The sequence below is a fragment of the Grus americana genome, chromosome 8 (genome assembly GCF_028858705.1).
Source record: "Grus americana isolate bGruAme1 chromosome 8, bGruAme1.mat, whole genome shotgun sequence".
Classification (NCBI taxonomy): domain Eukaryota; kingdom Metazoa; phylum Chordata; class Aves; order Gruiformes; family Gruidae; genus Grus; species Grus americana.
Window position 1 is genome coordinate 16,005,011 of NC_072859.1, and position 24,447 is coordinate 16,029,457.

The 24,447-nt window shown below is 40.1% G+C and overlaps 1 protein-coding gene across 3 annotated transcripts in view; it reads left to right on the top strand.

Annotated features, from left to right (window-relative positions):
- The window catches only part of DPYD (dihydropyrimidine dehydrogenase), a 360,787-nt gene that overhangs the window by 227,926 nt on the left and 108,414 nt on the right, over positions 1–24,447 (top strand). For all 3 annotated transcript variants that reach the window (XM_054833661.1, XM_054833664.1, XM_054833663.1), the window contains exons 15-16: positions 17,703–17,771; positions 20,313–20,396. In XM_054833661.1, coding sequence (XP_054689636.1) covers positions 17,703–17,771; positions 20,313–20,396 — 153 coding nt within the window. The remainder of the gene's footprint in view (positions 1–17,702; positions 17,772–20,312; positions 20,397–24,447) is intronic.

The window sequence follows — 24,447 nt, forward strand, 5'->3', positions numbered from 1 at the left end:
TTAAACTTCCCAAAGCCAGCCATCGTGGATGCTTTGTAGGAGGTGAAAAAACCCACACAGCAGTTGTTAAATTCACCATATGGAAAAGATCCCTTTCACTACAGAAAACTGGCAGTAGGCCTAGTCCCTTAACATCAGAGGAAATCCTAGCTGGAGAGGGAGGACGAGGTTGCAATAAGGCACACATACTGGTTACCTTGCCCAGGAACTAAACCACTTGGCCCTAGCTAGGGTGGAGTGCAAGAATGACCAGGACTCCTCAATTTCTTGTGACTAACGTGGTGGGTAGAAGGGAAGAGGCTTTGGAGCATGGAGCATATGACCACCTTCCCTTTTTCTCTTCATCCTTCACCACAAGGAAAAGCGAGGATAAAAAACAGTAAAGAAAGATGCTTCCTAGAAAAGAGAGAGAGGAGAGCTGACATGAAAGAAGAGCAGACACCTGACAACATACCTCTGCCTGTTCCAGGGAAGTTTCCACTCTCCCCCATCCCGAGGGTGTCCTCGTTGCTCCTGGCACTGGTTTGGCTCTTCGTGAGCTACCAGGACGCATTTTCCTCTGTGCAGTCTAAGGAGGAATTCAACAAGGACTCTGATTTACACCAGAAGTGCCTGTCCATTTCTGTAGGCACAGCAATTTCTATTTGCAAAAGTAAGCGAACAAAAGCAGAGCCTACTAACAGAAATGTTGATGTATTAGGTCTTTGAGATCACATTTTCTTATAAGGAAGGAAGTTTTCTGGGAAAGGCTCTTCCACAAGACATAAAAAATGCTCAAGTCTCATATGACCTAAATCTTAATAGAGATGGGATGGAGCTACAAAATATGGTGCTGTAAATTTTCACTTCTTGAAGCTTAGGTGTTAGTAAAACAAATGAGAAAATACAGGAAAATTCTTATCTGTCATCAGCATTTTTTGATAGTAGTGTTGGCTATAGGAGATCCACTTCAGGCTTGAAAAGTAGCAGAGAACTGTCAGTGTAACACCTCTTTTCTGGGAGAGATCAGAGGAACTACAGACCTTACATCTTCTATCCTTGTATGCAAATTGGTAGAAACTCTTCTAAAAAATAGAATTAGTAATAAGAAAAAAAGAGAAAAAAAAAGAAAAAAAGAGTAAAGAAACCCCTTTTGTAGTATGCTATGACTTAAAAAAAGTTCCTTGAGGACATCAAGAGAGACTCAGCTGATAAGGTGAGTTTGGGTTTCCGAAAGTGTTTGATAGGGTCCCTCACTGAAGGATTTGAAAGAAATTAAGTTGCCATAAGATTAGAGGGAAGAAAGCCACATGAATAAATAACTAGTTAAATACAGGGAACAATGTTAAGGAATAAATACACAATTTTCACAGTGGATAGAGAGCTCGAGTAAAATTCCCTAGGGATCTGTGCTGTGTTCTGTGCTATTTAAAATGTTTGTTAACAATCTGGAAATGAAAGAGAATTTCAAGAAAGTAAAGTTTGCTGGTAATAGTAAGTATTGTAGGGAAATAAAGATGAGAGCTGACTGTAAAGGATTTTGAAGGATCTTACATTACTGAGTGACTGGCCAATGAACTGCCAGATAAAATTAAATGAAGATAAATGTTGTATGCACATGGGATAAAACAGTACTAAATTTATATATACAGTGATTGATTCTAAGCTAACTATACTAGGGTTACAGTAGAGAGCACTGTGAAAATCTCAGCTTAATGCTGAATAGCATTGAAATAAAGCATACCAAACACCGAATTTCTGGGAAAAGAAGAGAGAACAAAGCAAAAACCATCATAATGCCAGCAAGCTGAGGTGGGGTTTCCCCCCCCATTTTGAATACACTGTGTGGTTAGATTTTTCTGTCTCACAAGGCTGCAGTTGGATTAGCACCAGAAGGGTGATGGGTGGAAATGAGCAGTGGGAGACACTTCACCACGTGCCCCTGTGGCTGCGGAGCTCGTTCTCACAGGGCATTGCCGGTGCCAGGGGTACATAAGGGTTGAGAAAGAACTGACTGGAAAAATTATTTAGAGAAGGCTATGGAGTGCATCAGCTCTGGCTCAGGGAATTCCTGTGCCACAGATTTCTTAAATGCCGGGAGAGTTTTCTAGGCAAATATTACTGTAAGCTTCCCCTAGAGAGCTGCCGCTGGTGTGTGTTGGAGAAGGGGTACTGAGCTGTCACCCATTCCTACGGGCTTACATTGTCAATGCTCAAAGAAGAGCTATTAGATTTGTACCCAGGATCAGAAACCCTCCCAGTCCTGTCTCAACCTGTGGACCATTGTGCCTGTACTACATTTTGACAACCTGATTAGCATGTAACTACATTGCTTGAACTCAAGCTGAGATGAAGATGTATTTTATACTAGTTTGAAATTATGTGCTAAGGGTTTTGTAATTCAAGTGCTGTCTTCAATTTACTGAGATTTGAAAGGCTGCATTTCCAGAGGGTCACCACAGATGATCCCATATATAGAACCACAAGAAAGTCTGCTAAAAATTTACCCAGAGACAATGTTTGTTCATGCATGTTCAAAGGATGATGCAGTACATGTCATACTGATTGGTCCCAACTGCTACAATATTAATTTTGGTGATTTTGTTCTTATTAATTTTTTAAGAATATGGTTATTAGTCTGGCAAAGAGGTGGAAACACACACTCTGGCCATCAATTTGAGGGAATTTTGTTTTAAGAAAGCACATATCTTTTGCTGGAAAATGCAAATTGTAACTGAAAATAGAACCACATGGTAAATTCAGTGAGATTTTTACAATCAATCTATGATTCAAATGTACATATTTGTGGTGACAAATTAGGACCTTGAGGAGAAATGTGAGAAGATCTTTGATGTTTTGCACTTGGAAACTACAGCTTTGTTGAGAAACCTGTCAAACTAGTTTAGTGCAGAACCGTACTTTCTTCCTATGCATCATATAAAGCCATGACTTATTTTGTTTGTTTTACTTTCACAGATAAGGTTTGACAAATAGTAAGTAGTTCAGTAAGGCAGACGACTATTTGTACGTACGCTAAGAATATCCTTTTGATTTGGAGAGTTATTGATCCCTGCAAGAAAAGAACAATTTTCACAGTTTTGTGAGAACTATGAGCACATCTTTAAAAGTTTAGCCTTAGGGTAAGAACTAGGAGAAAATTAAAGCAGTTTCTGAAATACTTCATCAGCCATCTCCTAGAAAATGACCCAATCTGCTTGATTATTGGAAAAGACAAACTCCTTAATGGCTAGCATCAGCTGAAGCTGGTTCAGGATGTGCTTTGGCTGTTGCTGCTAAAAATTCCTTTTTTGAAGAGATATGTGAATGGTCATTAAGCAGGAGTATCGACAAAGGAAATGCGCTAAACATAAAGACGGTGTGATTAAAAAGATATTTCTAGAATGTAATTCTGCTGACAGTGACATGAAGAGTTGCATATTTTTGTTCATTCTATTAAGGTTTGAATTTCTTTTTATTTTTCCATGCAGACTATTATTTAGAGAGAAAAGAAAAGCTCTTAAAATCCCCAACTGTTTTCTCAGTTTGGTAAGATACTGTGTGCACAACAGAGTGCTGCAAAATGATCTGTGAAATCCGGCTGGGTATCAGGCAGAGCAGTCATTCTTTCTAGAAATGTCCTCCGTAAACTGCAACAAAGGAAGTGGCATCATGCGTTAAAAAAATCTGTACACTAAGATGTCCATTTCACGCACACACAACCACCCCCCCCCCAATCTGTGCTTAAAATAGCAATAACAACCTTGGTGCAGGGCATTTCCTGGCGATTAATAACCAGGCAGGGTTAATGGCCCTCAGCAGTGCCTCGGGCCATCAACTCCTCCCAGCCAGTCATTACTCCCTGGGAAATGCCCTTTTCCGGGTGGTTATTGTTCTAATATTAGGATGCAGAAGTTGCCATTGGATGGGGAGAAAATGACCTTGTGGCAATGTTAAAAAATAAACCCCCAAATGGCAAAATTTTAAAATTATTAGCAATCAATGATCCGTCAAAATTAAAATCCAAAGTTTGTAAGAATGACAAAATTCTGCTAGCCGTATTACCTGTGCAAAACATTTATCCCCCAAATACTTCTCCCCAGTTTCCATTTCGTGTTTGTCATAGGCAATTGGGTAAATTACAAAATTTGATCTTTTAAAATGGACGGTAGCTTTGACATTCATTTATACCGGCTGTGATATGATTTTAGTCTTCTATGAGGCACTGAGTGTATGTGATTTAGATATTTCTGCTTCTTCTAAGTAATGTATATTACAATAACAATAAGCAAGCAAATTTATACCTAATAAAAGTAGTAAGTATATGCTGTTCTTGTAGCCCATATTCTGCACTTAATTTCTGCGATGTGGTTTACTTTTTAGGCATTCTGCTAGAGTTCTAATGAAGAAAAATATGAAGGCTAGGTCTATATTTAAAAGCCTTCCTCACACACTTATGTAGGCTAGGAATACTAAAAATAAAATCGCATCTAACTGCTGTCCTGGCAGAACCCCAGAGTAGATGCAGTTACACCATCAAACAGTTTATTTTTGTTCAGGAGCAAGTAAAGAGTTTACTTTACCGATATGAACTCCGCCGATAGTAGGAGAGCTGGCTCTATGCAGACAAGTTCTAGCTCAGACAAGAAAGGCAGAGGCACATGCTTGAATCTATCACAATTGGAGCCAGCTCTTCGGTCTGATTGACAGCCGCTGGACTATATCCCAGTCTCCTGTGCTTTCTGGGGAGGGGGGCTATGGAAACATCTCAAATTCAGAGCAAAATGTGGGACTGAAGTGTTCCAAGATGGTTTTTTTCCTTTATCCACTGAGAGGAACATGTAGATTAGAAGAATTCTTAGTGGGCTCTGAACTGATCTTAATCTACACCCTCAAGGCTGCTGGTAGCTTCTGAACTTTTTATGCACATTGACTTTAAGAACTGTGATCATAAACTTTTACATAGTCTTCTTCACAAAACTTCTCGTATCTGTCACATTCCCATATTCGAGATCTCAGTTCATCCTGCTTTTATATTTTAATTCCTTTTTTATATTCTAGTTGAAACTAATGAACTGTACTTGCTATTAAGGTTAAGTAGCAACTGCTAAACGTGCAAAATAAGGTGGCCAGCAAAACCCAAGAAGCAGAACTCTTTCTCTCTTCATGTAGTATTAGTCCGATACACTGTTAGGTGACCACAGACATGCCAACAAATTACCGTGGGACAGCAGATTACTGTGTGTCAGTATGGTAACTACCCACGTGCACATTTGTAACTTGCACCAAATACAAGGTAATTCAAGTTAATATGAATTTCTTTAATTTTGGATGTAGCAAACTGGACTTAGCTGGTATTTTATGGGGTTTGAAAGAGCAGTGAAGCAGCCGATTGCTGCAGGTGTGCCGATGGGTGGTAACTCGTAAATCAGCAGTAACTTGTTTGTGTGTCTAAGCCTTGTGTGCATATCTAGTGGAGGTGGTATATTCTTTTAATCGTTGAAGGAAAAATGTCACAGTAAGTACTTATTTACCGAACACTTAAACCTAAATAAATATTGTAAAGGCTTCTTTCAAGGAGAGCTAAATACATCCTTTGTTATGAGCCAGGAAAGTTACACGTAAACTCTAAGAAACCAACAGAGTCCTTTTCTGTCCCATTGCCTGCCGCTGCGCCTGCCAGTCTCACGACTCCCTGCAAGAATGCTTTTTTGCTGGTTTGTTTTTACATCTTTCCCATATTGTCTAAGCACAGGATTCTTAATTTATTTCAAGTTTAGTTTTCTTCTAATTCTTTTTATGTTTAACATTTTTGTTATAAAATTGTAGTTATTTATTGATTGTTTCTGCCTATACATAACAGCTAATTAAGGTCTTAGGTTTGGGAAAAAAAGGTATTGCAGTTCTATCCCTAAATTTCAGGGTACCATTTCTAAAAATCTGTGGTGCTTTTCCTGCAGTGTAAGAATCGGATAGACTTATTCTTAGCCACACCATTCTTGGCCACCTAGCCATTTATGCGAGATATACCTCCATATTAAAATCTGAATACGCTTGCGGAATGTTTCATTTAAGTTAACAACAGCTCAGGTGAGAGTATCTAGAGGTTGTGTGAATTTTATAGGTGCCCCAAATTCTTACCTGTGAGCAGTATGGCATCTCAGGGTAAAGAGTGGGCATTAAAAATGAACATAAGTCGCATTTGCATTTTCCCGATGTACTGCCAGCACCCCTCTGGTTCCTAGAAGGATTTCTGCCTTTGATTTAGCCCAAGGCATCCACATTTCACGTGATTTATGTTCAGTTTATCTTTCTGGGAACACACACGCTCACTGCTGGGTCATTGATAAAATCTCTCCGACATTAGATAGCAATTGGTCTTACAGTGCTTTCATTTGAATGAGACTATAATCCTATAGACTATTCAATGCATTTTAATTTTGAAATGTCCAATCACATAGCAGTATGCTGAACAAGTTAGGTAACAATTCTATTAAACATCCAAATATTTAGTGAAAATAGTAGGGCCTCTTTCAGTTTCTCAGCGTCTTCAGAGAAGCTTCCCTGAAAGATGAAGAGGTGGGTGGAACTGGCAGTTGAGGAGGAAAGATTAGTCAGAAGGTAGCTGCCAACTTCCAGCCCTTAATTTTGTATCTTCTTTGCTGCTGGAGTGTAGCCAAAAAACTACTTGGGTCATCAGACATAACAGCTAGCTACTTCAGTAAATGATAATGTCTGCATATAGAAAAAATAAAGTTACCCACTCATGAGATTTTCTGATCATATCTCAGACGGGAGCACTGAAGACCTGCCATCGTGAGGTCTGGCGCATCATGGCACTGTTGTCCACTCAATTTTTGTCCCAGCGGGAAGATACCAGGGGATAATAGGGAGATTATAGAAGAGATCAAGTTCAACAGAAAACATGGATTTTCATCTTCACTTCTTGAAAAGTTCTGTCTGACAGAAAGTAGAGTTTCTTTCTTTGCTAAGGGACTATTTTAATATAATTTTCTCTATAGAAATATTTATATATGAAACATTGTTTCCAAATGAAAATATTTATTTTTAAAAGTTTTTGTATAGTCCACAAAGCATGTTTCTTGCTTGCCTCTCCTTCTTATCTTTCTTTTCCCATTTAAAAATTTCTAAAATATGTTACCAGCAAGAAGCTATTGAGTGCTAATTCATTGCTAATAATTTGAAAAGTGCAACAAGAATTAATTTTGTATAAGAAATGCTACTGTTGATACAGGTTTATCATTAAATGAGCCTAGGGCTCCCATTAACGTGGATCTAACGAGAAAAAGTGGTCTTCCACCAGATCGGGAGGGCTCTGATTCATTTGGAGAGGTGAAAGCTGAGTAGGAATCAGCGAATGTGTGTGAGTGCTTCTGGTATTTGGCTTTGTTGCAGCTGGAGGTTTGTGCGTTGTGTATGAGGGAGGTGGATGGCATGTTGTAGTTGTGGAGATGGGCTGCTGCCGGGCAGTGGGTCTGATCTGTCTCTCATTAACAACTGAGTCTTATTGAAAAGCAGAGCTGTATGAGCTCGGATAGTGGCAGAAAAAGTAGAACTGAAGACTGTTTGCTTTAGTACGTGGTGAAGGGGGAGACTGAAGTCTGAAGGTAGATAACAATGAAGAAAAATAAACACACTGGCCCTGCAAGATCACAGGAAGAGACAGCAGATTCAGCGATGAACCAGATCTCAAAAGGGAGCGAACATGGTAGCTCGACGATTGTATGAGAGAACAGAAGGCAAAATATTGAGATAAAAGACAGGTTTGAACAAGTACCAGGCTGCAGCAGGTTCCTGTGCCTGGGGACGATGTAGTGTCAGAATTGCTAAAGACAGATGGCTCTTTGCTTGGTGCAAGGGTATGAAGTGATCATGAAGAGAATGAGGCAAGAATACTTGTTGATCACATGTATTTTTGCAGGGAGGATTCAAAGGAAAATTCAGGTTGGCAGGAACCTCAAGAGGTGAGGTGAGCTAGTCCAACCTTCTGCTCAAAGTAAATTGGTTGTGAAATCAGACCATTCAGAGAAAATTATATGGATTTGGAGAGGATGCCCAAAGAAGTGGAAACTGAAGTGCTCTTCTAAAGAATCATTCTAGTGTCTGGAGGAGAAAGGCAAAGGTTTCACAAGAAAATGAAGATCAAGAGATAGAACACTTATTAGTATGTTACTGTGTGCATTGTAGCTTTCTGCCATCCTTTCATTCATACTTTCCAACAGGAAAATAACCCAAAAAAACTTTTTGTGAGTGATGCTCAGTGAAATTGTGGTGGGGATGGATCCCACTGGTCCTACTCTGGCCTTTGAAAAGATCCTGTGTTTCCAGCCCTGTGAACATTTGCAGATTGTCTCCTGTCATGACGTGAACCCGTCCCATTAATCAAGCATGTTTTGGAGTATGAGGAAGCTCTCCTCTTTGTGAAGTCAGATACCTAGACCAGACAGGAGAGAATAGCATTAAGCGACTGATAGGTCTCCCCCATGCAGCTGGCATGTAAAGCCCTCCGATAATTTCCCGAAGAAATGACAAGCCTTATAGCCTGTTCCCACACACCTTCTCAATGGCTGTATCCTCATCTATTGGAGCAGCCTAACCTAAGAGCTGTTTGTGCAAAATCAGGTGGATTATCAGGGCTTTTCAGTGTATCACTATGAGGATAATGGTGCACAGAGAGAGTGGGTGAGTTGTGGAGGATGCAACCAGGCTGACAAAATCACTTACTCCTCCCAAGCATTGCTTTGGCGTCGGCAATGTCACATGGTGAAGCAGATCACAGGGCTCTAAAGTGTAAAAGGGAGGGTTTTTCCTCCCTCCTCGCTGAGCTACATTTTTCTCCTCTACCAGCACCAATACTGATAGTTTTGTTGAGCCTTCAAATCCAAGGAAGTGAATTAAAAGAAGCCCTGGGGGTGATGGAACAAGGGAAGAGATAGGATGGACTTCTCGGGGATGCAGAGAGACAGATTTGACCTGGGGAATTGCTAGCTGACTGAATGCAGGAGTTAGGGAACTCTAACAAAGTTATTCAGTGTGCATTTTGTCTCTCTCTATTTTCTGCTGAATTTGTTTTCTAATAAGTTAAGCAGCTTTGCTGCTGAGTGACTGAGGAAATATATCTGCATGTGTCTAGAAGCAGTCAGGGACTGGAAGGGATCTCAGGGTTCCTTTCAGTCAGCGGCTGCTCGTTGCCCCCACGGGAGCAGCCTACGGCCCCTGCACACACTGGACTCCAGTTGGCTTCCCCTCTCAGAGGGGCACCCTGCAGAGAGCTGCCTCTGCTGGTGGGACAATAAACAGTAACAATCAGCGAGGTGCTCAGAGAACTGTCTTTAGAAGGACTGTGTGTATATCTGGGCAGATAATTTGATGAGAGAAAAATTTCTCGAGGTGGAGGGAAAAAATCCACAGATTTGTGTTGCCTTTTGCCAGCCTTGTATTCCATATGTGGTCTTAAGATTCAATAACATGTCAGCACCCTGGTGTAAAGCTTTTGCTACAGGTCATAGCATGTGTCTGAAACATCATGGAATTAGATATATCCTTTTTCTGCTAGCTTCTCCAATATTGTATCGGCCTCCTCTGCTTTCTCTTTGTACTAAGTCAATGTGGAAAGTACAGAAATACGGCAGGGGCATGGCAGATCCGCAAGGGCTTGCAGGTATTGTTTGGAAGGAGTACTGCTGAAAAGGAGTATCTGTCTTCACTCTTCCCTTGGATTCAGCCTTTGTTAACTTGTGTCTTTTCCTTCCAGTGATGCTAATTTCCATTCACCCATGTATTTGTTTTCACTCATTACCAAAGAGACTAAAGATTGAACTAGGATAGGTGTCCTCTGCAAAATAAAATCCCAAAGATTCTATCAAATTTCCAGGGAAGTCTGCAGCCACATGGGTAACTTTCAATGGAATTTGAAGGGTTTACCTGAAGCACTGAAATTTCTAACAGTCTGTCATAAAATGGACATGCTTTTTCTAATCATGTAAAATATTTGAGTTTCCTTGAAGTGTTTCGTACGAGTGCTGTATTTTCTTTCGTTAAACGTCTGGTTTGGGGATCTCGTGTTCCATGGTCTTTTTTTCACTCTTCAGGAATTACCACATCTTAATTAAAGAGTGCCCTGCAGCATAGGAGGTGCGGGTGCATCAGAAGGCCTCTTGTTTTACTGTCCATCCATTTTGCTTTCAGTCCAGGCTGGTAGGACTGTTGTGAAATGTTTTGATGGAAAGTTAGCTTTTCGTTTACCCACACTTTCCATGTGCGTGATCTGTGCGTACACATTTATGTGTACAAGCAGGGCCAAGGGCACGGTAGCTCAACTCTCGCCCTGATGGTGGCTGATGCGATGCGGAGTCTCACATGGCAGAGGAGCGTTTACAACACCAAGCTGCTCCCTTGTTTTCCTACGGGTGCAGCCAGTCCTAAAGAGCAATCTCTTTAGCTTCGTGCTCCTGTCAAAGCCACAGCATTCTGTTATTTTAAAAAGAAAGGGGTTTGTTCATAACCCTTGGGGTTTATTTTTCTGAGGATGTTAGATCCTAACAACTCTAGGTCTTAGTTTGAAGCTATAGCCCAGTGTACTCACTCACATCCATCAAATAATCTCATTAAATAGATGGAATCTCATTGATAGAAGTAGAGTCATCATGTGAAAATAACTGCCTTTGAAATAAGCATCTCTGTTTAGCCTGAGAACTGAATCTTTGTTGTTTTCTGCTCGTGCTGATTTTGTGTGTGTGGTAGGGTGAGCAAATGGTAATATTTTCAAACTCCTATCATCAGCTTCTCTAGACTTATTTGTGTGCTGATAATGTTTCGCCTGTTTTTGTGTCGATCTGTCGTATCTCACGTCCACTTCACTTTGAAAAACAAACTGGAGATCTCAATATAAAGTAACAAGGTATAGATAGGGCTTTATTTGGAAGTTTGCTACAGAAAGACAGCTAAATAATAAACATACTACTATCCTGTACTTGCCTCATTTTAATTTACTCAAATTATCTTAAATGTATTTTAAGTGCAAGTTAAGGAGGAAAACAATGGACTGTTAGAGATTCTGAAATTCTTTACTCTCCACTCCCTGAAAAAAGAGAGAGGAGAAGCAGAATTATAGGTCAGCAATGTCAAGACATTCTGCATTGCTTTTCTTTATCATCATGCAGAATCTTTTTATTAAGGCAGCATAGAAAGAATAGATTTATGGACTGAAGGTACAGTGTTTAATATGTCCATATCCATCTAGATTGACAGTTCTTACCAACATGAATTTCCCAGGAGAGACAGTGTTACTGGTGTCAGTGGATGGCATCATTTACTTCAATGTTCCATTATTAAATTGATAACAAGATAATTCCTCTGCTTCTCAGAGACATGACAGGGTTTACAATTGTTAACTTTCTTATTGCATGGGATTTGATGTTCTAGGTAGTTTTTAATAAGAAGCTTATTTTTATTTCAGTTCTGCAACAAATCAAAAATTACAACAAGAAAGTACAGAAAAAGAGAAATCTGGTTGGGTCTACAAGGCATCAAAATCAGGCTGGTTTCTAGAGGGTTATTCTTACAACGATAAATCCTTGTGCTCCCGTTGTTTTTCGGTACTGCACGTTTACGTGTGTTTGTGCAATACAGCATATTTGCTGCAGACATACTCTTATCTTGTGAGGTGGCTGTTAGAAATGTTCTGTACCTTGCTAATTCCTGCTGGGTGATTCTGAGGATGATCATTTCATGAGCCAGCGGCCATTTGGAAGAGCAGAGAGGACTGCCGCAAGCGGCACTGAGTGGCAGTAAGCCTCCAAGAATCTTTCTGCTGGCGGGATGTGGCATAGCTGTGACTTGTCTGAACCCGACGTTGTAAGAGGCAGGCTAGTGGCGCAAGTCTCGATAAGGTGGAAAATCTGTACCAACCCAAACAGTCCTGTGGTGCTGCTGTCTATTCCCATGCTGCTCGCTCTTTGCTGCTGAGGCTGCATCTAAGAGCTATTGGGTAGGGCAGAATCTGGCCTGTGGTCCGTATGTTTCATTCTTTCATGCGTGAAAAAACCTATGAGAAATCTATAATGCAGCATGTGTGTTTTTCAGTTATTTACAAAATTGTTTATCGTGTCATTGAAATAGCCGAAGAGTGCTCAGTAAACTGTTCTTTATTAACTTTTCAGCGAGCACCTGGTGTCCCACACGCTCCTGCAGGTACCATGTGCCAGACCTTCAGGAGATGCTCCGGCTGTGTCCGCTTGTTGCGGCGTGCGGGTGAGAGATGGGGTGGGTCCGAGCTGAGTACCCGTACCCCTCGCTGAGACAGACGGGGGTATTTTAAGGCAGTGAAATAATGATTCAGCTGCTGACTTCCCCTGTCCTAAGGTGCTTGAATAGATGTAGGTGTCTTTTCCACTGGTGAGCGATGAGCTAAATATGTTATTTTTGCCATTGTTTTAGAATGTATCTTCAGTGCCAAGCTTCTTCCTCATAAATGCTTCCTGAGGAATTTTGGTTAAAACAGTTTGAGTTGGTTTAGACTAAGCAGGTCCTGTAGCAAGGCTACACTGTGTTGTTCGGGAAGAAGAAACATGTCTTGAAAGGAAGATTGAGGTCTTTCCTCAATCCAAATGCCTTCTGAAGTTTAGATTGATCGAGAATAATATTGTGGGTATTTGAAATCTGGTTCTTAAGGTAGTCTTCAATCTCTGCACACCCTCTAGCTGCAGCAGTTATCCTGTTCCATATCTCTACTTCCCAAACAGGTGGCTGATACAAACCCAGTCCTTCAGCCTTCTTGAAAGCTCCTCTTGGTTTTACAGCTATGAGGGGAATGATCTCTTAAAGGCGATGTTAAGGATCTCTTTCTATTTCTGCAAGGGCTGTGCACATCAAAAGTAATGTCCTGGGGATTTTTGCAAGTGTTTGAGAAAGCAGAAGGGGGTGCAGGTTGAGGCCAGCAGCAGTGTCTAAACGGAGCATCTGTGAACACTTGGTGCAGAACTGTCCTCAAGCCTGGTGCGGCAACGAGAAGGGACAGGCAGGGAAGAGAAATCAGAAATCCTATGGCTGGATGAATTTCCCAAAGTGCAGGGAGATTATGCACAGACCTGGAAGAACAGGTTAGGAACAGATATGGGTTATGGCCTGTGCTATATGACCAAAATAAATACGGTTATTACAGGCATGAGAGTAGAGGACTGTGATTCCATTGTGTCTGTTGGGAAGTTTTCTTAAATTTGCAGGAATTGACGGTGTTCACATTTAAATCCAGCCCCATGAGATTTTTTTCAGGCTCTTTGAGTGTACTGAAACTCCTTTATTCCCTGCAGAGCAGTACAGGACAAATGGTAATTGTCTACCTAGAGTTTTACTGCTGTCTGGCTTTAAATAGATGTGCTCAGGATTGTCTGACCCAAAGTAGGCCCAGTTATTTTTTTGTCCTTCCTTTTGTTTTGCAACCTCTTGCAGTGAATTCCGTGTGTTAGGGAAGAAAGATCACTTGAAAACATACATAGTGGCAAACTTCATCCTTTTTATTTCTTTTAATGCTATTGCATTCATGAGACATCCACACAGAGATAATGGAAGAGAAAAAAAACATTCGCAAGGGAAATAGATTCTAGTTTAAGCTTCCAGGGGATTATTATAAACAGGGAGAAAAAATATTTTAAGGATTATGAGAAGTACCTTGTCAGTGTCCTTTTAAGTAGAACAACTACTAATGCATTAGTTACAGAATTGCGTGAAATGTAGCTTTTTACTAAGTGCTTTAGCTACGGTATATTCATCTTATAATCAATGTCCTAAATGGTACATTACATATCCTTCCTTTTCCATCTCCCCTCCCTCCAACAAAAAAAAAGTTTTATTGTAGACCACCTTCTTCCATGGATGATCAAGAAAATTCTGTACATAGAACAGTGTCTGCTGTTACAAACATGTGCTTCTTCCTTTATAGGCATTTGGAGAAATTGTCTATCACCTTGTGTAATGTCAGGGCATAAAGACCTTGTCTAGCGACGTCTGTCACAGCAATCATCGGGGAGGGAGCGGTGTCCGCAGGGCTGCCACGCTCCCGGACGCGGGGCAGGGTAGGCAGGATCTCCGCACAACGGGCAAAACAGCCGTTTGGGCGAAGGAGGGGGAACAGCGCGTGCCAGCTACGCTTCTCATCTGGAGTAAGGGATGGGCCGGGGATCCCACCGTGCTTCAGTCGTGCGCGGGCTCGCGGGCAGCCCTCGCTCACGCTATGGCAAAGCTGCAATGCAGTCAGCCTTCATTTACCACTTACTGGGCTGTAGCAGCAGCTTTACTGTAAGATCTGTCAGTAGTCTACTTCTGTAAGCCGGGCTAGTGCAGCGCAGCCTCGCACTTGTGGTTCAAACAACTGTAGTTAAACTCGTGTCGGGTTGCCGCTGCACATTTCAGGAGTCAAGAGGAAGGAGGTGCCCTCCGGGGATGCTCTGGGGCTGGGCCGTGCGCTCCGCTTTTGTGAGATGCCAACTGTTTGGGGCTGTTAAAGTTGCAGGGGTGGTAATGTGGTACAGGGCATTGTAGGCACCAAAGATGTTAAAAAAAAAAGAATAAAAAAACCAAAATAGTGAGAAGAGGCTGAGGCACTGAAATTTGGTACAATTTCTGTTTATTACTTTCCAATTATAACTCTGATTTTTATCACTTGTTATTCTTCTTTCTTGCTATTCTCTTTCTAGGTAATAGGAGATAATATTCTAAGTGTTCTTTATAAATTCCCGTGTGAGATTTTAGGAGTAGATTCAAACCTCAAACATCACAGCTAGTGCCCCTAAATGTCCACATACGATAATTTTTATTTTATTTTTTTTTTTGTCATGGGTACTGATTCCAAATGAAAAGACCATAGAGGCATTTTGGGGAAGAAAAGTCACTTGAGGAAGGACAATTTTGTTAACATGAAGTGCTGGAAGATCTGTTTCCACCTAGGAATTAAGTTTAATTTCAAGTTATAAGAGAGCACTGGGGAAAAAAGGAGAATAAAATCTCTACTATTTTTATATTTTCATTATTCCCTCTGAGATCATGGTTTTCATGTGAACAGTCACAGCAGAAATGTAATTTTTGCTTTCAGTTATTTTTGTTATTGCAAACCACTGCTTCTGTCAAAAGTATGTACTTAATTTTAAATGTGAATACTAAACTTAATCAATATTAAATAAACATGTTGTCTCTAATTAACAGCTCTTTGAAACATCGCAGATCTTGTTCCTCCTCTTTTGTACACTCCCAGCAGAATTTTCAAATTTCATTAATAACACTTGACATAACCTGACTCAGCTGCTTGTGAATACAGTCAGCCGCCCTTGTGTCATACAACTTTCCGTGCTGAAAAATTTGGTTTATTTTAAAGCTGAATTGTGTAGATTTCTGATACACTTCGGATTGTGACTGCAACTGTGAAAATCCTTATCATGTTGTCAGTGTCTGAGTTGGATTGGGTTTTTTTGCTTTAGTTTATAAAAAGTGTGACTTTGACAAGCTACGGTTTCTAGTTAACTTCTAGTTAGTGCATATTTTAACTAGCTTCTTACTCTAATTTTTTTCTCATATATACTTTCTTAAACTGATTTTTCACAATTTGTGTTTTTAAAAATATTAGAGTCTTTTAAAAAAGAGATTTACATTTATTTCCTCAGTAACTCAAATTATCTTGAGTATTCAAATAGAACATAGAGCATATTTGACCTCTAGAGCTATATAAGGTTTTTCACAATAGAAAAAAGTATGGTACAGGAAAGAGGTTTTTTCCTCTGTCAAAGGGGGAGTAAAAGCATGGCCAGTAATGATAGCGTGCATTTAATGAAAAGCTTGGTCTTACATTTATGCCAGAAGTGCACACAAATGGGCACCTGCAGGCAAGGCAGGCACTTCGTCAAACGCGTTCCTTCTCAAAAGGCTCCTGTCTTGCAAACATCAGCCAGAAGGTGGATGGGTAGGTAGTCTGCAGGTAGGGGGGTGGTCGATTGGTAGGTGGAGGTTCATCAGAGCAAAGCAATGGAAGTAATGATGATGATAAGTGGTATTGTCCTTTTAAATGAATAAATTGTAACCTCACAATGTCTAATTTTCTCCCTAGCTGCCTTCCTTTTTAAAGTATATTTCCCTCCCTTCTAAAGATACTAAATATCTCATCCTTCTTATGGAGATAATTTGGGAGTTTACAATTTCCAACAATTGGGCGTATAGGACAATTTTTCTACACCATGCCATGTATTTTCTTATACGAATGAATCATTAACCCTCAGTGTTATGGGGAAGTTCAGGAGAAGCGTTATGCTGACTGGGAGTGACAGATTAAGCTCATCCCAGGTATTAATGCCGTCAGTAAAACTTGGTTGGAAAGCAAAAAAGATTAAAACCAGATTTCATCCTACCTGTGATTCGAACGTACATGTGAAACTTTCATATGCTTCCCCTAAGAGGGCCAAATACACAAGAGCGTGGCCAGATGTTTTTCTGTTCTCTCCTGGCGTTTCCTTTGAGCACAGACTGAGCTGGTTGTGTGCTCCTAAGTTCTGTGATTTTCTGATTTAACCTTTTAGCTGCTCAGTATAGGTCTCTGTTGCTTTTTTCCTGCGAACCTCGTCCTTCTAAGAAGTCCTCTATGCAGGAGTTCCTGGGCTGAATTCTCTGCTGACCTCACCACGAACGTATCAACTTCAGAGTTTCAGCGCCTGATGATCTTTGATGGGTCCAGAACACGTGATTTTGTTTTAGTCTTAAATAGAAATGAACATTGTTACTTGAACTGGACATCGACCAGAGGAGTAACTTAACATTTGTTTAACAGCAAATAGCACTGTATGCAAGTGGAAAGGGTGTGTGTGTGTGTGTGTGTAGCCACCCTCCCAGAAGAATCTGATCAGAACTGATTTTACCTAAAAACTTGAACCTCAATAAAGATATTAGAGGCGGCAGCAGCTACAGGCAGAACCTGGACCTGGGAGGTACTCCGTGCAGTGGGAGGCAACGCACAGAAGCAGCGCTTGGGCAGCTGAGGCCAAATCACAAATAAAATGTGTATTGTGGGAAAACAAAAGCTGGAATTTCCCTGTGTCACTCTCCCAGTGCTGCCAGATATTCCCCACGTCCTACGAGTCTCCTCCGAGTTGCCCCCATGCAAAACACTGCCGGCTGCCTGTGGCTGTCCTTGACTCGCACTGTATGAGATTCCGGGGGGCTGGTTTTGGTGCATCCTGGCTTGCTGCATTCAGCTGGAATATTGTGTTCCTGTGCTGCCACGTTAGCCTGTAAACTCTTGCACCCGTGTCTTACCTGTCTCTAAAGATCCCCAAGTACTTCTGGCATTGTATGAATGGTAAATAACTTAATTCCTCTGACCTCACCAACACGTGTGGTTAACAGGTGTCCTGGTGGGCTCTGTGTCTGGGACAACCTTGGCTCTCGCTTTATCGCATGCCAAAGAGAACGCAAAGTCCTCTGCGTGTTGGACTAGACCTGCCGGTTTTCCTTAATGACTTAGAAAGTAGGGACAAACCAGATGGCTTTGCATGCCGTTTCTCATCGCCAGTGAAATACCCAGCTCTGTTTCACTGTCCGTGCTAGTCGTATACAGCTGGTAGTTCCCGTGTGCGGGTAGTGGTAGTTAACGTCTGGAGTCACAGTAACGTGCTATGTTACCAAATCTGTAACGTTACTTAAAACGATTGCATATATATTCTTTTCAGATTCTGATTGCCAGTGTCATGTGCAGCTATAGCAGGGAGGACTGGACTGAACTCTCAAAAATGGCTGAGGTAATGGTTTCCTAAATGTGTTTCTCCATCTTTTTTTATTCTCCTTAAAAACGAGAGCTGCAATAAGGAATTTTTTGAAAGAAATAGATTCAAAGTGAAAAATGAGAATTTAAAGCGTGTCCATTATAATTTGTTTGTTCTGTGTTTTCATTAAAATGATGGAAATGTAAATTTAAAGGAAATCTGTTCCATAAAAATGGTCCCTTGGATTTTTAAGCAGTACCTGGAAAGCCTTTAGTCTTTGAATCTATATACTTTTTATTTGCATTTTAAGCAAACTGTATATTATGACGGATGCCCTGATAAAATTTAATTCTACCTTTGAGAGCCTAACTTGATCTTACCTTGCCTACAGGCACACTAGTTTGACAGCACCAGAAGAAATTTTGAATATAAAACTCTTGAATATTTAAAGTATAAAAGGCTCATTTAATGCTATTCTAGTTTTAATACAGACTTTCAAAAATGATAGCAGAGAAAGCCAGCATATATAATAGCAGTCAGCAGGCTTCCTATAATATAAATCCAACTTTACACAAATGCAAACAGACTATGCACCTGAAATTTTGATTCAATTTGAAGGAAAAAAACTATTTTAAAACATGTACCTGTGTCCATAGGGAATAGTATAAGAAATACCTGATTAAGACCACAGTAATTTCATTCAGAAAGGTGTCTATATCTGAATGCAATACAAAGTTGTTGTTTTTAAATAAAACCACTTTTTCACATAAAGTATCTAGAGGAAATAAAAAGCGTAGTTTCAGATCAATAAAGGAAGGTTTTAACAAATTTAAACAAATTAAAAAAAGTTACCTTGTCATTATTGCTAGTATTCGCTCAGATGTAAATGTAATGTAATGTAGAAGTATTACGTATATCTTTTCTGTACATACATTTTTATATACGTGTAGATATGGGTGTGGATATTTTGAATTTGTGTTTTCATGTGGCTGAACACATATGTTTGGACATCGTAGTTTCTTTATTCACAGTGTCCTGAGCCTTCCTATGGTGACGTGGGAAGACGCTTCTCCATTTTCTTTGGCTGTTTTAAACCTATGAGGAAAAAAATCACTTTGGGGACTTAGGGAAGTGAAATTCAACGTTATCAGTAATTAGCTTGGTGATCTCCAACACTAGTCCATTGTATACCTGTATTTACCTAATTGACCATGAAATCTTTTGTGGAACCCGTGCTTGACAGGAGCAGTACCACTTTTAACCTGACTAAGATGAATGGCTTTATCGTGCCATTTGCTCCTCTTTCTTTAAGCCAGTGGTGCTGCTATTCAACTTTAAGGCGGATATTTCCAATCCGTGTTTGTATTTGTATTAACCCTTTAGAAAAAAAAAGTAGTTATTTAAATGCACTCAGTAATCTGCACTGTATGCGATAGAACTTTCTTCCACAAAGTAGTTGTTAGTCTCCGCTCCGTGGAGAGCAGCACACTTGTTTGGGGCGCTCTGGAATCCACAGCTGAAGAGCAGTGATATTTAATCGCATGCGTAGGATCCTACCTAGAAGGTAATAGATGTGGCTTTCCAAAGAGCAGGAGCCCCAGAAGGTACCGCGGTGCCTCTCGGCAGGAGGACGACCTATTCATACGAAAGGTCAGCTTGTCACAGAGGCCGACAGCACCAGCATCGGCGCGGCACGGCCGGGCTTGCAGAGCCGGCCAGGACGCGGAGGATTCCTGAAAGTGATGGATGGCTTCTCCCCGCTCACACGCTTGGAGAGCTGCTGAACCATGGCCACGCAGCAGGCAAAGTTACTCCAGTTCAATAAGCAGCACCAAAATGCAAATGCACACCCAAATACTAGTTATAGCCACGTGGAAGGCACCGGGAGAGATCCTCGTCTCGGGCTGGAGCAGTTCAGCAGGGAGGAAGAGGAGCGTGTGTGCTTGCTGCCCTCGCGCACCTCGGCTCCTTTGCCTTTTGAATTGTAGCTAATAGAGGGTGCTGAGGAGAAATTAGCATGAATAATGTGTTTGTATAGACATTTTTTAATACTCTCTTGTTTGACTTCAGAAACAAAAATATTTAATGATAAAAGCTATGGCACAGTACAGGTGCCTGCAGAAAATTGAGAGACTAAATTCATTAAAGCAGAAGGGAGAAATTTACTGCTGAGTGACAGTTCTTCCGAGCACAGAAGCACCTGCGTATGCCGACTACCAAACCTTGCTCTCAGTGCTGCCCTAAGGCCTTGTAATTACATTTCATTTTTTAACATTTTCCAGAACCAACTCCTTATTGTGCTTGTCTCTTTTTAATTTACTTTTTACTTTCATTTCCTTTGTAATTTTGGGAAGCCACATCAGTTTTTGAAATTTTTCTCTGTGATGATCAACACATTTCTTTTTTTAGGCTATCATAACCATAGCTTTCTCTCTTAAAAAAAAAAAAAAAAAGAAAAAAGAAAAGAAAAATCAAATGTCTAAAGAAATCTATTTAACATGAACAGTAAATGCTACAGGAAAGAGTACATTGCTTGAAGTTAATTTTGCATTTTTTTTCCTTTTGCATGTTTCATAGGTTGCTGGCGCAGATGCACTGGAGTTAAATTTATCATGTCCTCATGGTATGGGGGAGAGAGGCATGGGCCTGGCCTGTGGGCAGGTAGGACTGGAACCGAAATCTCTTTCATGTCTCTTCAACGGTTCTGCACTACCACGTTGGTAGTTACACCTCAGGGGGAAGACACAAGCAGCAGATTACGAGCTTGAGATTTTTAGGTTGAATGTGTTTAAATATTTAGTGCTGAAAGCAAAAAAAAAAAAAGACGACAGAAGCTGAGAAGATACAAAATACTTAGTTTTGCTGAGAACAAAAATGCATTATGTATTTGACAAGAAACAAGATGAAAACAAATAATTTCCAAAAAGTGCTTGGACAGAATTTGTTGGTTTCCATTTCAGTGCCCTGTAGATATCTTTTAGATCACAACCTGGTAACTACTGCATATATCAACAGTGATTTTGAAGGGCGTGAGATATACACACATTTAATTTCACAATTTTTAGCATATGAACCTTAACTGTATTTTAGAATCACAGAATAGGGCATACATTCTGGTAGTGCCACCTACAGTTAATGTCTTCTCTTATAAGAGCCTGCGTTCTGTAGCCTATAGATGTGATGGTTTATACAGTTTAGGTTGGAACTACCTGTGCCTGATGCCTCTGCCGTGTAGAAATCTAATGCAGTTTATCAGTGCATCCCATCACTTCAGTTAGGAGGATGTGTGTGGTGTTTTGCCCACAAAAAGAAAATAAACATGCACAAAAGCCAATTCTCATATTAATATCCTTCTGAAGTTTTCAGATTTTTGCATGTTTTGGTCATGGTTTGAAATTTCTTTTGGCTCTGAAACATGCCCAAATGTGGTGAACTTGGAAGTATCTGAAAAATCTTGGTTGACAGGCTACTGGGAGAAATTTTGTAGAGTTTGACCATCAAAGTTTCAGAACTCTGAAGGCTATTTGATTTCCCATCTTTACTACATTTTGGGGAGAGGGAAAGAGAAGAGGAGCGAGATGCAGAGGGGGAATCGTGATTACATGCCCTAAAATTGGCACATACTATTCAGTTGATCCCCATGGAGAGGACTAATAGACTTCTTAATTCATCCTCACTTCCTCAGTTAAACACAAAACTTTTAAGAACTGAGGTGGAGTTGGACAACTAAACCATTAACTTTCTAAAACTTTTAGCAGGGAGGCACTAGGGGCTGTCATTGCTTCGGTGCAACGGTGGACACCCTTCAGGTGTAGCTTTGTCACAGCAACACTGTCAGGCACAGTGCACCGGACATTTTATTATTTTTTGTGAACAAAATGATGTCAATCTGTTCCATGCTATAGATTATTATTTTTCATGAAAGTAATCTGGATGCTTTTCATGGCCAGTGGTCATTCACCAAAGTTATGATTAAAAATGGGACACAATTATAAAAACCCTCCAGGACCACACTAGCAAAATGGTCATAGTTATTATTAATTTTTTCCCCGATTTGCATTCAGCAACAAAGAGCTGTAGTCGCTTTTTTATAAGTGTATGAAGCAATTCCCAGCCTTCACTCTGGGGGGTGGAGCTCAGTAGTTTGGGTTGTCCCACCTGAGATGGCAGCACGCTGTAGAAGGGTGCAGTTTGGTGAGGGAGAGCCCTGAAGGTTTCACAGGGAAGCTGAAACAGGCTCCTTTCAAGCATGCTTTTTTTTTCTTTTCTTTTTTTTTTAGGCATATGTTATTTCCAGCTTTCACTGCTTGGAATAATATATGCATGTGAAGTTGCTTAGATGTGTAGTCAGTAGGGAGCTGTCTGGCTACATGAGTTTTTACATATCTTTCAGCTATTGTAAAATCAGAGAACCAAATGCAAAATCTGAGCACTCAGGGCTATCGTGTGGATTTGTGACTCTCCTTGGAGGAGATCAGATCCATAAAGCAAGAAGAAGATTACATTATATATACATATATGTTTGTATAATAATAAAATTTCTCTCTTCCCCATACAATATGGATATTCTTTTGAATGTTTAATATATACTACTCTTGCTTAGATAGTCTTGCGTTTTCTTAACTGTCTCACCAAGATGAGAGCTCAGAAAAAAATCTACTTCTTTAGACAAATAAATGAATAAAACAAGTCATCTTTAGAGGGTCGCATCCTGACGTTCTTCCTCAAAGTTACCTAAAATTAAATTACAGTGGCTTTAAATGTGGTTTATCGAAGCAAAAGGTGAGGATAAACTGGATAAAGTAATGATACGTGCAACGAGATTCATCAGGGGCTTCCGCATGTGGCGTTCCCTGGAGGCCCCATCATAAGACAGGAAAGTGCTAGGAAATAGTTTGGCTTTAGTCCTAGGTTTTTGTTGGTTTTTCTCCCCAGAGCTGAAGTCAAATAGGTCATCCATAGGTGACGTGGGGAAGAGAAGGCTCAGATATTCTCTGGAAAAAAACCACCACTCGATATCTAGAAGTCAGGGCATGAGGCTTTGAGAGACAGAGCAGCTTTCTTGGTTGTAGAGTGAAGCAGGTTTTCTTAAATCTTTTTGATAACATAATCCATGTCTTCATAGGAAATTTTTTTAAGGATTAGGTCCCTTTTCATGCCTAAGCACATTAAATCCTCAGGAAACTACAGAAATTGCTGAGATGAAAAATAATGGTAGAAAAACATGTATGTGTATCTTTACTATTTATAACGTCTAAAATGTTCTGCCTTTTTTTGTTGTTGTTTTAAAAAAAAAAAAGGGAAAAGAAAGGTTAATTACACTGTCTACTTTTTCTCCTCATTTCAATTCCTATGGTGTGCCTAAGGGTAAGAGTAGAAATCTGGGAACATCAGATTCGTTTCTCCTCTATCCTATTCTGTTATCTAGTCTCAAACATTTCCAATGTTTTATACCCACTGTAAATTTTAAAAATTCCCGATATATCCAAATTATATAAATGAAGAATTGGTACTAAGCATGCCTGTTTGTTTTATACTGAATTACAGTTCTCAGCTTTTATTTGATTTTAATTCCAAGTCATTAGTGCAGACACTCTGGCGCCCAAACAGCGTAGCTAGCCAGAGGGTAATATTAAGAGGCATCTGTATTGCTGCCAATAAGTTACTTAAAGCTGGTTCTGTATAAAATGTCAATTCTATTTACTAATGCTGATTAATGATAATAAAGTTAAGGTTTGTATTCCTTCATAACAGTCTGCAACTGTATAAAAGTTGGATATCATTAAAAATTGTAGTAGAATTTCCATCATCAGGTTTAACAGCATTAATGCATGGATTTTCTTTGAATCAGGTAACATAAGTGTGCAAAACATTTACTAGTAAACATAAAGACAACATGGTGAGCAGCAGATTATTAAAAAACAACAGTATCATTTTCCCACTATAGTTCATTACTGTAGTAATTATAGCATAAAATCATGAAAATAAAAAATCAATCAATCATCTGAGATGGTAGCACTCACATTTCAATGTCTAACTTATAGTGGTGTATTTGTGGGGCACTTTTTGTCTCTTCACTGGAAAACATGCAAAGATGTTTTAATTTATTTTTTTTTTAATTTATCCTTCTAAAAAGTGGCATTAAATATTCAGAACCATTACTGTGATGTGAAATCAACGAATTTAAGTGTTTGGCTTTTTGGTTTTGGTCCAAAAGTCAACAAGTGTCTCCAGCTGCTCTGGTGAGCATGAGTAAATAGTTGATTTGAGTCAATAATCTGGGTTTTATTTTGCATTCCTGCTAAGTTTTGTGTCATTCTTTGTTGTTCAGATGAAAGCCCAGGTCTAGTAAGTGTAATCTGCATATACCTAGAATTATTAGAATAAGACCAACTGGGACGAGTGATATCCAATGTCTTCAAAAATCCCAGTGAGTCTACTTGGACTAATGGGGAGTGAAAAACAACGGAGGGAGGAAAAGAGCAGCCTACACCTGCTTAAAGGTAGTAACAAAGATGCTGGAAGAGTAGCTACGAAGTGGGAAAGATGATTCTCTGTGGTATCAGATGATAGAGCAAGGGGCAATGGCCACAAATGGTGGGCTGAACTTTTCAGGGTGGGCATCAGGAAAAAAATTCACCGAGAGGGGATGCAGCAGAGGAACCTGTTGTCTAGCAGGGCTGCGTACTCTGCATCTCTGGAGTCTGCAGGG